The following is a 15,300-nucleotide window of genomic DNA, read 5'->3' on the forward strand; positions in this document are numbered from 1 at the left end:
AATTCCCCCTGAAACCCTGTGAGGTAGATGCTCTCCCCATTCTGCTGATAAGGAAACTGGGACTTACAGTAAACATTGAGTTAATTTTCCCAAGAAGCAAAGATTGCTGGAAAGGAACCAATCCCATTTCCAGAATTCTGCAATTCAGCTTAAAGCACTGATTTTCAAATTATGTTCCTCCAAACCTCACTATATCCCACCGTAAATACACAAGGACACATACACAAACACACAAATACACTTTAACCAGAGCTGTTTTACTTGTATCCGTTTTATATATTGAGTTCCAAGTCAGATTTCCTTTTAAGCCAAGCTTCTGCTGTTAAAATTATTTAAAAATCACTGCCTTAAAGAAAGAACTCTGAACAGGTTCCCTGTGGCTTTTAAATTTTAACTGAAGTATACAGGTGGCACAACTGCATTTCCTCGAGCCCAGGAGTTCCCAGCATCAGTGGTGCTAATCTTTGTTGTCTGTTTGCTTTGGTGTTTGTGTTCTCCAAGGACAGAGAAAAAGTTTGGTCCTTTGCAAAATCTAATGTGGTGTACCGAGGTCCTGTTTGAAACTCTTCGGAGAGAGGAAGAGCACCCCAGAGTTGTTTCCTTTAATCTGCCCATGCGTGTGTTTCTGATGTACAAATTAGCTGAATTTAGAGTACTGCTAATTAGATGCTTATTTTAATAATAGTTTGTTTGCTCAGTGACCTGAGATGCTTTCTTGTGGAGTTAGTTATTTCCTTCTCAAATACATATTTGTGAAGGTGACTTTAAAACTGCCACATCAGTGAACGCATTTCTTTCCTCCCAGAGACAGAATTAATGATGCTTTATTTTAAGAGCATTTGCACCTTTCATATTCATGTTCCATGTATATTTGTGAAACAGGCTCCCAGGAACCAACGTTTAGCTTCATTGAAAGTCCACTGCTATTGGTTTGATGAGATTTAGTTAATGAAAGACTGTGCCCCTTCCCTCTCTTACTTCCCCCAACCCCCAAATAATAAAAGAAAACATGTAGAGCGCCAGCAAGACCTGGGCACCGTCGGTCCCTACATAACAAGATGGCGGGTGTGTTTCGCTTTCTCGTTTCAGGACTTCTTGATGGAGACCTTCATCCTGTTCAAGGACCTCATCGGGAAGAACGTGTACCCCGGCGACTGGGTGGCCATGGGCATGGTTCAGAACAGGTGAGCCGCCAGCCTCTTCCCACCTCTCATCGCCCTGGTCCATCTCACAAAGGCCTGGCTCTGTCTGGTGAAGACCAAAATCTCCTTAGAGGGTGGGGTGAGGGGAGAATAGAAATCTCCTTAGTGGAAGGGAAGGGGAGACAATGATGAACATTCATATAGATCATTTCATCACTGGATACAGTCTGAGAATGTCTGTCTCATGCATGCCTGAGAGCTGACTCCAGTCCAAGACGGCCTCCATCCTTGACCTTTCTGACCTCTGAAAACCTGCTCTCACACTACCCGGGATGCCTCGGGGCCTGGCCGCGTGACTTTGTAGACACGTGTGCTCTGCAGTGCTCTTAGGACCAGCCGTAGGGGCTGGAAAAGCTTTGCCAAGGCAGAAAGAAGTATCGGTTTCTGCATCTCTGCTTCTGGTGGTAAGAAGAAAATCAGCCCAGCATCCAAATGTCCGAGAGTCTTCTCAGCCTGGGCCGGTCTTGCCCTATTCTCCCTGCTCTTATTGCACAGGATGGGAGGCTCTTAGAGTGTTCAAAGTGCTTGTGGGAATTAGGCCCAGGCCACACCAGGGTCTGAGGCAGGCCCCTCCCTAGCCCTTATGTCAGGGCCAGCTTCATGGGGCATGCGGCCTGGACAGCTGCACAGAGCCATGCCCTCAGAAGGGTCCCACACTTGCTTTAATGCTCAGCTGCCACCATCTTGAAATTCTTAATAATTTTTTAGTAAGAGGCCTTGTATTTGCATTTAACACTCAACAAAATTATTTGTGTAGCTGAGTGTTCAATCATTTGGTATGGCTCCTAATCTGCATGTGGGTCTCTTTGCTCTTTGCCAGTTGGTCAATAGTATCTTAAAGTTTACCAAATTATGTGAAGTGAACAGGCGATACAGCAGGAGTCATTGCAAGTCACCTTCCATTTTAGATACACTCAACTTCTCATGGTTATCTACCTTTTCACACCTCTGTGACTTTGTACAAACTATGCTTCTGCCTGGATGTCTCTGCTCCCTTCTAGACTAGACTCAGCATGGAAGCATCCTTCAGATCCTTGACCCTGCAATCCCCACTGTGTGGGAACTTCTATAACTCCTGGTCAGAGAATGTGCCCCCTCTTCGGGGTCTTCATACATCCCCCTATCATACTGTACTAATTATCTCTTCATATGACTGTGCCCACCCCTAGAGAATGAGCTTTTTGAGAACAAGCACTATGTCTGGTTTTTTAACTTGGTGTTTCCATTTCCTAGCACAGATCCTGACATTCAGAAATATGCATAATGAACTCTGTTCATCCATATTGGGTACTTACTGATTAGGACTTTTAAAGAAACATAATTCAAACTTGCCTAAGCAAAAGGATAATTTATTGGCTCCAATAACTGAAAAATCCCAGAGTTATGACTTTAGGCATGGCTGTATGTAGACACTCAAACATGAGTATTGAAGGGACTCAGTGTTTATACTCATGCTTTTCTCTCTGTTGACTTCATTCTCAGGCAGATGCTCTCTTTGTGGTGGCAAAAATACAGGTTTCAGATGTTCCAGATATATATCCTGTTGGATTAGCAACCCCAACAGAAAGATCCTTTTCTTCGATAGGCCCAGCAGAAGGAGCCCCTGGCTAATCCTTAATGGTCTGGCTAAGCCATGTGCCCATCCATAAGTCTCTGTGGCCAGCAGGATGAAATATATTGTCTGGTCAAGCTTGGGTCCCATGACCCACCTTTACACCTGGGATTGTGTGGTCAGCTGTATCCAAACCCCAAAGTCAGGGATCAAGGGAGGAGGCAGGGGGAGTAATTCTTCAAAAGGAAATCTAGGAGTTGTTACCAGAAAGAGGAATGGGTGATGGGCAGGCAAATGCACACACAGCTGTCTGCCACTGATACGAGGGTGGGGTGGGAGCTCAGAGAGACTGGAACCCCGAGCAAGGCCAGCTTCCCCTTCTCAGCTGCTTACACAGTCACTCTGGAGGAAGCACGTGCTAGTCCAGAGGGCTGTGCTTTGCAGGAAAGTCCCTCCTGAAGTCCCGGCTAGCTACAGACTTCAGTCATTTTTGGTATAGATGCCTAGACATGACACAATAATCCTTGTTTCTTTATACAGTTACATTAGAATATAATTTTCTAAGTAGAATTCTCTCCTAGGTATAAATATTTACATTTCCTAAGGATCTAACCAGAGCTTAAGTATCTGTTTTAAAAATTTTTAAAGTTAGATTCATAGGAACACAACCTGGGCTTTGCTTGGTTCCACCCTCTTTTCTGGAAACTCAGTTTCTTGATGTGTAAAATAAGGATAATGACAGTCTCCATTTCATGGGACTGTGTGTGTGCTTGTGTGTGTGTGTGTTTGAAATTAATTACTTCTTTGCATAGTGCCTGGAACCTAGGAAGAAATCAATAAATGTGTTCTTAACCACCACCCGGTGAATCCAACTGACTTAGCTTGGTACTATAAAAAGCATGTACCATATGTCAACCAGAAAAGATGACTATTTTTCTACTCGTAGGCACTTAGCTTAGTTTTTAGAATTTCGTTCATCTTCAGGCCATAACCATCCCTTACATTTATGGAGTCCTTGAAATTTTCTTGCTGTCTTTGCATTTTGGGTGATACTATAATAGCCAACATTTATTAAGTGCATAGATCCGTCACCGTTGTAAATGCTTTACATCTATCAGCTCATTTAATCCTCAGAACAACTTTACAGTGTAGAATTCTTATAATCCTCATTTTGTATATGTGGAAACTGAGACACAGAATGGGTAACTCACTCACTCAGTGTTGCCATTTAATCACTATCGAGCCTTTAACCTCTGCTGCTTTTCCCTGTAAAGCAGTGAGCCTTACATTATTAACTGCATTGTTCAGATGTGCAGCCAGATGCCCTCAAAAGTGAAATAACTTGCCCAGGGTCATACAGCTAGTTAGTAGAAGGTTTCAAAATAATTTGAGCAAAGATAACAAGTATCATAACAACCCAGACCTGTATCTCCCACACCACCATTTTCTTCTCTCCAAAAATATGCAATCCAAGCTCAACTAATTCATGCTGTTATTGGTTGCTTTGTACATTACAACTTTCCTTCCTTCTTTTCTTCATTCCCTCTTTCCTTCCTTCACTCCTTTCTTTCTTACTCTTTCTTTTTTTCTTTCTCTATCATTATTTATATTTTATTGTGATTTATAATTTCTCTGTTATCGCTTATGATGTTTGATTTGGGTATTATTTACTTGTTGGTTGGAGGAGGGGTAGAGTTTTCCAGATTTGAATGTCGCCCCAGCTGTATACTGTTTGTGTATGCAGACATAGTGACATGTCTACTGCAAGAAATACTTCCTGTTAGAACATTTTTCTTTTTGGTAAGATACCAGCATTCAGTAAGATCTGATTTACATGACGTGGCTAATATTTAAATGATCAAGCTCTTTACAATGTTGTAAATTAACAAATTTTGCCTAGGATTCCAAATTTTTTTTTTTTTTCCCTATTCCTCAATCTGGTAAGGCAACATTTCAAGGGGGCTTGGGGATTTACGCAATTCCCTAAAGCCTCTCTAAATGCAGTCAACCAACAAATACTTTTGAGTGCCCAGGCATCCAGGGCTCTGCAGAGTGGACAGACCCCTTTAAGCCGTGGTCCCAGAGTAAAGGGGGCTAATCACATAGTAGGAAAGACAGTAAATACACCATAGAAAGATGATCTGCAGTCAGAGCCGGGCAGCCCAGAGAAGTTAGGAGGTAGACTACCTTGTTTCAAATCCTGCCCCCACCATTTACTAGTTGTGGTAAAGTTACTTACCCACAGCCAAGTTACTTACCCACTACTGACTCAGTTTTCCTTACCACAAAAATGGAGCAAATCATAGTTCTGCCCATAAAGACTTGTCGTGGGGCCCAAAAGGAAATAACATGCACAAAATATTTAGGACAGTGATTGGCACATAGCAGGCCTCAATGAATGTTAGCTATTATTATCACTTTTGCATTCCATTGGTCTGGGTATATTCAAAAATATTGCACAGAAAAGGCAAATATGGGCTAGGTGTCATCTACCTTTATAATGCTAGGTTCTAGCATTGTCTCAGGCCTATAGCAGACGCACAGTAGGGTCATAGAACTTCATTTAGGGAGCTGAGTAGGGCCATGCTCAGCAGTGCATGTGGTGGTTTCACCAGTGTGCTGACAAGTGCTGGCAAATCGACACCCACATCTCCTTCTTCCAATATACCGTAATTTGACTGCTCTCTTTTGTGGTCCCCACCTCCTCCTATCCACATTGCCCTAATCTACACCTAATCCAGATTCCAGAAACCTGCTGCATCCCTGTCTGGAATTCTGAATTACATAAAAGGTGTCAGGGGTACCCGGGATGGTTACGGCCCTGAAAATGAACTGGAATCTCGGACTGATTTCCTCTGACCTCTTAGGGAATGCAGCATTCTGTTTGTTGGAAGGGAAGTGGCTCTGGAAGAATGGATTTCTCAGTGTTCAAGGGGAAAGATAAGAGCTCCCTTCTCCTGGCCAGCCCTTTTGTTCCCATCTTCAGGGTTTGACCCATGGAATCAGCCACACCCCTTAACCCATAGGAGGACAAGGAATGGGATTCAGAGTGGGCCTCTCCATCCTTTTGAGATTCTCACCTGAAAAGGCATTTGCTATTCCTGTTCCCCCTTTCAGTCACATTATACAACCTGGGGACATGGGTTGGTGCTGCCTCGCATGTCAGATTGAAGAGGGTCAGCCTGGGACCCTCTCGCTGCAGAGCTAAGAGGAGGCCAGGCCATTAATGATAATTGTAACAGCAACTGACATTTGTAGAGGACTTCTATGTCCTGAGGCCTGGGCTGCGGGCTTCACATGCAGAATCTCCTTGAATCTTGGCACACATCTCTTTGTAGATAGGGAAACTGAGACTCAGTGAGATCAGGCAACTGGCCGAAGGTCACAGCACTGAAGAGTGGCAACTTGGCTCTGGCACCTGCAGGTGTCTGTGTGGCTTCTGCTTCCTCGTGGAAGCATCTGCTCGTGGCTTCTGCTCAGGGCCCTCTCTTTGTGTTCTCTCTGCTCCTGCCGGCTTTTGAGCCCATGGCATTCCCTCAGTTCTGCTGCTTTCAGACTGCCTTAAAGGATTTGCTCTATTGCTATCCAGTCTTGGGTGCTCCTATTGGGCAGGAATTTTGCACCATCCTCTCCTGGGCTGCTGGCCAGCCCTTGGAGATCTGCCCTGAGCCAAGGGCTAGTACCGGGCCCAGTCAGCTACGGTCAGGGCAACGGAAGGACAGAGGACAAAGTCCGGATCTTCTCCCTACTTTAGAAGGGGCTCCGTGCCCAGTGGGTGAGAGGAGGGGCACGCCCAGTGCCCAGACAGCACGGAAGGGGAACTTCAAAGGAGCCAGTATTTCCTTCTGATTAATTGCAAAGCCTTTAGAGAAAGAAAAACCTGGGATTCGTCTGCACAATGCTGCTTTTCCAAAGTTCTCTTTCCTTATCTGTCAAATGGGTATAACACAAGCACTTACCACAGTTGGTAGAACTAAGTGTGAAAATGTCTGTGGAACACTTAGCACAGGGCATATAAATAAAAACTATCAATAGTTAAATAAAATAAAATATAAATAAAAACTATCAATTCTCTCATTGATGTTACCCATAGGTAAGTCCGCAGCTTGGATTGAGCAGGATTGTAGAGATCTCCTTGTGGACAGGAGAGCATGGTGGCTGAGGATCTGGGCTCTGCAAACAGCAGAACCTCATTTTAATACTGGTTCTTTGTGTACTGGTTGTGTCATTGGAAAGTTACCTAAACTGACATCTCTAAAATGGAAATAATGTCAAAGTCAGAGAATTAATGTATGAACTGGACAAAGAAAGAGAGAGAAAAAAGAGGAAACAAAGAAGAAGGAAAGGAAAGAAGAGGAGAAGAGAGGGGAGGGGAGGGGAGGGGAGGGGAAACAAGGAAGGGAAAAAGTAGAAAGAGGAGGTTGGGAGGAAGGGAGGGAAGGAAGAAGGGGTGGAGGGAGGGAGGGGAAGAGAGAAAGAAGAGAAGGTGGAAGGGAGGGAGGAAGTGAGGAAAGAAGGAAGGAAGGAAGAATAGAAGGATCCACTTTAGCCACTCAGCCCAGAGCCTGGTGCATATTTAGCCATTGATAACAGCAGCTGCCATTGTTGTTTTTAGACAGTCTGCTAAGCAGCCCGGATGAGATGCAGGAAGCATTAGGTTGAGAGTTGATAATGCATTTTGTTCTCAAGAATACACGTTCATGTTCATTGTTAGTGAGAATAACAAAAAATTGAGTATGTTTTCTTTCCAACCCACCTCACCAGGTTAGTGCTCAGTCTTTAAGTACAGTTATTTAAAAAAGAAAGAAAGGAGGAAAAGGGGGTAAAAAAGGAGAGGAAAAAAAGGCCTATTTTTCCCAGTTTAAACACGGGAAATCAGTTAAGTGACAGTCTGATTCCTAGAGTGTGGCTGTGGAAGAACCCAAGGAGAGGGAGGAGCCTTTTTACTCCACCCACCCCCCCATCACTTATCCCCACCATGAGTTAAGGGGCTGATCGGTTCTTGGTCGTTGGACCTGCCTTTGAGAGCTGGAGACAACTTTAGGCTGACAACCAAAATCATGACTGTTACTGGAACTCCTGATAGTTTTGTTCCTGCTGAGAATGTGTAAAACCCCTCATTTTGGTATCGTATTTGAGATTTCAAGATGTTTGTACATAATATGACAGCCACTCAATGCATTGCCATCTGGGGAATCAGATAACTAATCTTTCAGGGGAAAATATAGACATTTTTTTCAAAGGCGTATTAGCAGGTGACAGAATAGAAAAACCAAAGATGTCTCACTGTGAGACAGCTTGATGGGGAGGCAGATTTTGTGGGATTTTTTCTACCTTCATCTGGCCCTGCTTTCCTCAAAACTGGTTGCTGACTGCTCTTTTTCCTCTGGGTATCCATTTTGCTTTTGGCCCTCACATTTGCCTTTTGGAGAAGAATGAAGCAATCCAGTGGGGTCAGACTGGCCATAGCTACCCATTACTGATGTCACTGGGTGTCAGACTCTGTGCTCAGCACTTACCATGCATTTGCCCATTGCACCCTGCAGGAACCCTGTGAAAGGGGTTACGTTAAGGTTTTGGTACAGGTCACTTTCTCCAAATCAATACTGCTGGGAAATGGCAGAGCCAGAAATCACATCTCTCTGTGTGTGTGCCCAATACAAAAGGATGAACTGCCTTCTTTGTTCAATAGATTTTTAAGTGTTTAATGCAGACCTGGCCCAGCACTCCTAATAGGCAATACCAAGTGTGGCAGGCGCTATAGGTGCCCTTTCCACATTCTTGGCCCACCCAAAGTATACCTACTTCCGTCGAAATTTCCTGTGCATCCTGAAGGCTTCCCACCTCTGTCTTTCTTTGGGTTTTCTCTGGCTGAAGGAGAGTGGTCTGTCCCTCTGCAGGGCAGGCTGATGGACTAGGGAGGTAATGCTTGTAGGAGCAACTTTCAACCAGTGAAAGGCTGGAGTTAGTGGATAAATAGGTTCCTTGCACTGGGAGAAGACATTTCTTAGGTATATTCCATACAGTCTTTCAGAAGTTTCTGAGCAGAACTGAACCCCCATTATTGCCCAATAATCTTCTTATCAACAATTCCTTTATTGGTTTTCCATCATATCCCGCGTAGGCCAAATTGATGTTTTCACCAGACTACTCACTCATTGGACAAATGGCTATTGATTGCCCACTGTTAATAAAAAAATGATAGAAAGTGATATGAGTAAGATCTGTTCCCTGCCCTCTATGATTTTACACACACACACACAACGGAGACTTGCCCCAGTTGGACATGTGGCATTTAGGAGGCTACTACAGAAATCCAGAAGAGAAATGCTGGTGGCTTAGATCGGGTTGCTGGCAGGAAGGTAATGAAAAGTAGTTGAATGCTGTTTATATTTTGGAAGTACAGCTGCAAGAATCTCCAACAGACCAGGTGTTTGATGCGTAAGAGAGAAGTCAAGGATGATAGCAAAGTTGTTTTCCTTTATTTTCCCTGAGCAGTTGGAAAAATGGAGTTGTCCTTAACTGAAATGGGAAGACTGCAGAAAGAATTATTTGGTGATAAGGGGGAACATTAGGAATTTAGTTTTTGACATGTTAAGTTTGAGGTGCCTCTTAGTCAAGTGGGGATGTAGATCAGAGAGCAGGAATACAAGCTCGAGTTCAGGGCAGAGGTTGAGGTGGAGACATAAATCTGGGAGTCTAGATGGGAGAATAGATGAGATCACAGAGGGAGCCTCTGATCCCAAGGAAAGTGCAGTCTAGTGGAGGAGACAGACATTATTGAGTCACTCAAATAAATCATCTCAGACCAAGATGAATACCGGGAAGGGTAATTGCAGCGAGTCCTTTGGGGGACGCAAAGGTACAGCAGATCCTGCCCTAAAGAAGCTCATGGTCCAAAAGAGGACATTTGGCTTCACACAGACAGCTAGAATATGAAGTGTGATAGGATGAAGGGACAGGAAGCAGCTGCAGAGATTGAGAGGTGGTGGGAATCCCCAAGGCTAGGAAAAATGGTGGAACACTACAGGAAGGAGGAAGCTTTTGACCTGGACCATTGAAGGCTGAGTGGAATTTTGACTTTCAGAGATTAGAAGGAGAAGGGCATTCTACACAAGGAAAAACACGGCCATGTTCTCAGCAGCCAACCAGAACCACAGGGTAATAGCCAGAAATGAGCCTGGAAGGAAGGTTGAGGTCCAATCATGAAGCGCATTGAGTATCAAAAGGAAGCATTTAGACTTATTCTGTGGACAGTGTGTGTGTGTGTGTGTGTGTGTGTATGGGGGACAGGGGGCATTGAGGCAGGCAATTGACATGATTGAAATTGTCCCTTAGGGCAAGGTGCTGTTGAACTATAAGGGGCAAGAGATAGGAGACCAGTTAGTAAGTCTCGGCAGTGAGGAAGGAGAGGAAGAGAAAGACGGGAAAGCGTTGAACGAGAAATGCAGTTTAACAACAGGTACCAAATTGTTAAATGTGCATAACATTTGGCTGGTATTACTACTTTGAGAGAAATCTGAAGAAGTGTATATAAGAAGTACAAAATGTGTATAGAAGGATGATCACTGGAACACCCTGGTTAACAGAAAAACTGAGAAACCACAGAAAGTTCATTAATAAGAGACTGATTAATTGAGATACATCCATACAATGGAACGCTCTTACATGATTAAAAAGGATGATGCATATCTGTATTCATTGGCATGGAAGGAAAGCCACAATTTAGTGTTGGGTACAAAAGGCAGGTTGTGAAACAGCATTTATCATATCAGCCCATTTATAAAAATGATATCTTTAAAATATCATTTGTGCATGTACATCTGGGACAATATTTGAAATTATGTTCATTAAAATGTTTTCTCTGGTTGATAGGATTGGGAGGTGTGGTGTTTGTTTTGGAACAGGATGATTCCTCTATATCTTTCTGAGTGGCGTTGATTTTCTGCCATTATTTCTGATATTACAAAAAAGAAAAGATAAACAAGACAACACAAATTTTCAAAAGGAAGTCAGACAGCTCTTGAATTCTTGCAAGGCACACATGGCTTAGAGTCTGGAGTGTAAGCAGGTGTTAATCTGGCCAACTGACCTTCCCAATCTGCATTGTGTCTCAGAACCACTCTTGGAGAGATGGAGAGGGAACTTTTGACTGGAGCCCAAGAGAGGGGTACATGAGGGAGTGGTACAGATGGCCTGTGACCTTCTATCCTCTTCCAGGGTCTTCCTGAGAGCTATGAACAAGTTCGCAGAAACCATGAACCAGAAGTTCCTGGAACACACAAACTTCGAGTTCCAGGTGAGTGCGAGTCTCCAGAGCTACCCTCAGGGTCCCTGGCAGGTTCCCAAAGCCCGGGCCAGCTGTGCCACGGCCTGTGGAGGCTGATGGAGAGGGGAAGGGCAGGGAGGGAAAGGCTCAAGGTTGGGTCCTGCCACCCAGGCCCTTGATTAAATGCACACTCACTGAGCGGCATATGCAAATGTAACTGTTTAATGGATCTTCTGGTAAAGAGACTTTCATTCATTGTCAGAGTGGGTGGGACCTTTTAAAAATGCATCACATTTTCTTACTTTTCTATTTAATGGAGCCTAGAAAAGCAGCCACTCACAGACACTGAGAAGTGATTTCCAATGAAACTCCCGAGTATGTCTTAGTGGCTGCCTGGTTCCACTGAAAGTCATTTTCAGGGCTCAGCCAAGACTTGGGGCCTCTGTGTGATGAGGTGGCACACACGGAGGGACCAGGCCCAGGAAGAACTAACTCTTCAAAGCCTGGTGGGCAAGTCTAGACTACTACCGCTGGCTGCAGATAGGAGGGAGAAGGCCCCCAAAGGGGAGACCCACCCCCATCCCAGGAGGTCTCTTAGGGGCAGCATGCAAGACCGGAAGTCCTCCGTCCAGCAGGCTGGGACGATGGTGTTTTCTCCGCCTGTTTGTCTGAGGTGTTCAGTTACTCTCTGGGCCCTGGCCTCTGACTGTGGATTGTACCCAGGCCTCAGTTTACTCGTCTGTAAAAATGCTAGCACCTCACCTTTCAACTCCATAGGGTTTTTCCAGAACTGGAATTTGCCAAGGTGTTTTTGGGGACAATTCACCAGTTTCATTCGAATGCTTCCTCCTCCAAGGCGCCTCCCTGCCTGCTCTCTCTGCGGCTCCCCATCCCCCACCCCACTGTCATTCCACTGCAGGCTTTGCTGGTCGTAATCTCTTCGTAGCACTAAATGCTCTCTGAAATAATCTTTCTTCTTTATCTATATGTGTGTCCTTCCCCCAGTAGAAGGTGAGCTTCATGAGTGCACAGACTCTGTGCTCTGTGGCCAGCACCTTGTGGGTCTCCTTGGGACAGTGTGGTCTGGCCTGGGGCCAGTGAGGGGTCTGCGCTGCCGGGGAGCAGCCAGGTCCACAAGTGTTTGTCTAGAGGGATGGATGAACATTATCTTTGAACCAGATTCTCTCACACTACCTTGCATTCAAGTCAACAACAGGACTGTAACAATGATGATGAAAGAGCAGCTGCCATGGATTGAGAGCTTGGTTGTGCCCAGGCTCACTGGAAGCATTTATGGACACTGCCTTTCTCGGCCCTTACAACTACCCTGCGGGACAGCGGCCGTTACTGCTGCTGTTACCATTTCTGGCTTTAAGGGTGCAGACCTTAAGACTCAGACGTTTTGAGTAGATGACATGAAGTCGCACACATCGGTGTCGGCACCGATTTGGGACTAAAACCCAGCGGTGGCTGACGTTCAAGCCCACCCAGACAATCACAGCGACAGTGTCATCACTGCCTTGGGCTGACCTGCCAGGCAGAGTCCAGGTTAGAATTTCTCCCTGCATTATAAATTTCTGACATGGGAAAAACCATGTCACTTTGGTTGGTTTGAATCAGAAACATGTGGCCCAGATGCCTGCAGGCTCCAGCTACAAGGGAATTTAGGGAGGTTAATAAGGCCATTGTTTTTTGTGGGAGGTAGGGGCAAGGAGGAGCAGCACACCCAGGGGTCAGCTGTGAGGTTGTGTTTGGGCCATAAAACTGCAGGCTGGTCTGTTTATCTCCTTCCGTGGGCGTAGGCAATTACAGCCTTGGACCTGCTTTCCCGGCTCCTGCCTCCTCCATGGTCTTAAGGGGGCACTTCCCAGGCTCAGCTCCTTCATTCTGTTCTTTTAGGCATTAGCCTATTTTTCAGAAAGAAAATCTGCCACTGAGAGCTGCCCAGAGAAGCAAAAATTTCATACATGGAAAGTTTGAACTTAGGAGCTGTGTGACCTTAGGCAAATTACTTCACCTCTCTGTGCCTTAATTTCTTCATCATTAAGTTAGGATTCTAATAGTACCTATTCATTGGATTGCTTTGAGGATTAAGTAAAGAGATTCATGTAACACACTTAGAACAGTGCCTGGAACATGGTAGCCATTTAATAAATGTTAGCTGTTATTATAATGATAACAATAATTGCTATGCTTATTAGCATTATGGCTCTGAATATATCAGGGCTGGAAACTCATATGTCAAACCTTGGTAAAAGGACAGTAGGGAAGCATCTTTCTGGTCACTGAAGCATTGCCTGGGGCTGTCACACCCACAAGATTCTGTTAAAATGGGAATATGGCCAACCTCACAAAATAAAATGTCTACTTTTGAAATGAGGCTTCCACAGATATTTATTGAAAAGTGCCCAACCACAGCATCATTTTTCAACCTTATCTTTGTTCTTCTCCCTTCTCCTTGCCCTGTGTGAAAATGGATTTGTTCTCCATAGCCTGCCTGGAACACACTTTGTTTCCTCCTTACGGTTTCATTAATTATGCATTTAATATCAACAGGAACAGCATCCATCACGGGGCACTGCTGGTCTTGGCAGCCACTGTCCAGAGGAGGGGCCGATGCAATGAGATTATCCCTAATATCATTTCCAGAAGGGTGGTTTTATATTCAAAGGGCAGAAAGCAAGAAGCTCTGTGGATGCCGCTCTGTAAGTGAAAAGACCCGGGAGTTACAAAAATGGTGTTTTTTTGCCTCGGAGCTAAAATTTGCATTCCTAGGCCCCCTTTGGGATGCTGGACATTGTTGCTGGGCTTCCATTGTGTGGTCAGAGAAGAGCAAAAGAGGATTTTCAATGCAAGTAAACAAGGATTTTTGTTTGACAGTAATCATTATGGGTCTGAGCTCTTGCCGTAAGTTTTGAGGAATTCAGAAGCAAAGCAGACCACCACCCCTGCCCTCAAGGAGCTTGGAGTCTTGACAGAAGGCTGTAAATCCATCATCTAAGTCCAAGCCTCACACCCTGTGAATTCAATTTTGAAGAGGCGACTGACCTTCATTAGGCATCTACTTGAGGCACTTTGAGCCTCTTTACAACCCTGGTAGGTTGGGATAGACCCATTTTATTGGTAAATAAACTGAGCCTCAGGAAATGATTGGCTTTTCTGTTAAGCGTTGCATGGTCCTAAATGGCAACACTGGGACTCACCTCCAGGCCTGTCTGCAAAGACCAAGCTCTTTCCACTCAAATGCACTGACTCTTAGAAACAAGATGCACTTAGATTCCAGGAGATTTATCTGCCTAGCAGGGGAAGCACTCCCTGCCCTTGCTTGTTCTTACTGGATAAAGAATTCTAGGATCTGTTCTGATTGGCTGTAGGATTAGAGTCTCCTGGTTGGAAGCTTTGATTGGCTTTGGAATCAGTGGTTACATTTAGAAAATGCTGATTGGTTCTGAGAAAATTGCTTCTGTCCTTGGCAGCTCTCTGATTGGTACTGAGATCATTCTCTCTACTTGGGAAGCTCTAATTGGCTCTGAGTGTGCTCATTGCAGCCTAGACTTTGAGGCATTTCTGGATCAACTTCTGGAGACCAGTTATCTTGGGATCAATTTTAAGCCCTGAAAGCAGGGTGAGGTTGAAAAACTTCCATAATATTCCCACACTGGTAGAGGCATGAGGGCAAGCTTAGTCTTTCCAATGGGAATTGTAATCAGTGACTGCAAAAAAGATGAGAGAGAGGCACACACAGAGGAAACCATCACTGCTGCCCTGAAGACACGCACAGTGCCCCCTACAGAGAACCATGGTGGGACAGCACAACCAACAGAAAGATGGACAGATGCTTGGAGACTGCTTCCCTGGCTCTGCCTGCTTCAGAAAACCTCAGGACTGATATTCCTCATCTGAGTTAACAACTGGAGCCTTCTAATCTCAGAGTCATGCAGCTGACTCTGAGCCACAGAGTGGTCATGCAGCTGTGTCCCTGCACTTCACAGGAGAGCTCGCTGACTGCATTCCAACGATGCCATGCACTGGGTTTTTATTAGAATTGGAGATAAATAATAATTAAAGGCCATTGTGAACATGTCTCCTAGGATTAAGTATTCTTGGTCTTTCTCTTGCAAGATGGTGAAATATCAACGAACCAGTGGAAGCTTTAACCAACAACAAAGGCCAAAATAAGTCAAGAAAGGATAAGAAAAGCAATTTTAGCAGAAGAGCAAGTGGTTAAGAAGTTAACCACCAAGTTCTGGAGCAATATAAACTTGGGTCAAATACCA

At 44.7% G+C, this 15,300-nt stretch overlaps 1 protein-coding gene across 3 annotated transcripts in view; it reads left to right on the top strand.

Moving 5' to 3' along the window:
- DOCK2 (dedicator of cytokinesis 2) overlaps window positions 1-15,300 on the top strand; it is a 446,749-nt gene that overhangs the window by 359,377 nt on the left and 72,072 nt on the right. For all 3 annotated transcript variants that reach the window (XM_077137614.1, XM_077137615.1, XM_077137616.1), the window contains 2 exons: window positions 1,090-1,184; window positions 10,975-11,053. In XM_077137614.1, the coding sequence (XP_076993729.1) occupies window positions 1,090-1,184; window positions 10,975-11,053 (174 nt within the window). The remainder of the gene's footprint in view (window positions 1-1,089; window positions 1,185-10,974; window positions 11,054-15,300) is intronic.

This window comes from Tamandua tetradactyla, chromosome 20 (assembly GCF_023851605.1).
Source record: "Tamandua tetradactyla isolate mTamTet1 chromosome 20, mTamTet1.pri, whole genome shotgun sequence".
Classification (NCBI taxonomy): Eukaryota; Metazoa; Chordata; class Mammalia; order Pilosa; family Myrmecophagidae; genus Tamandua; species Tamandua tetradactyla.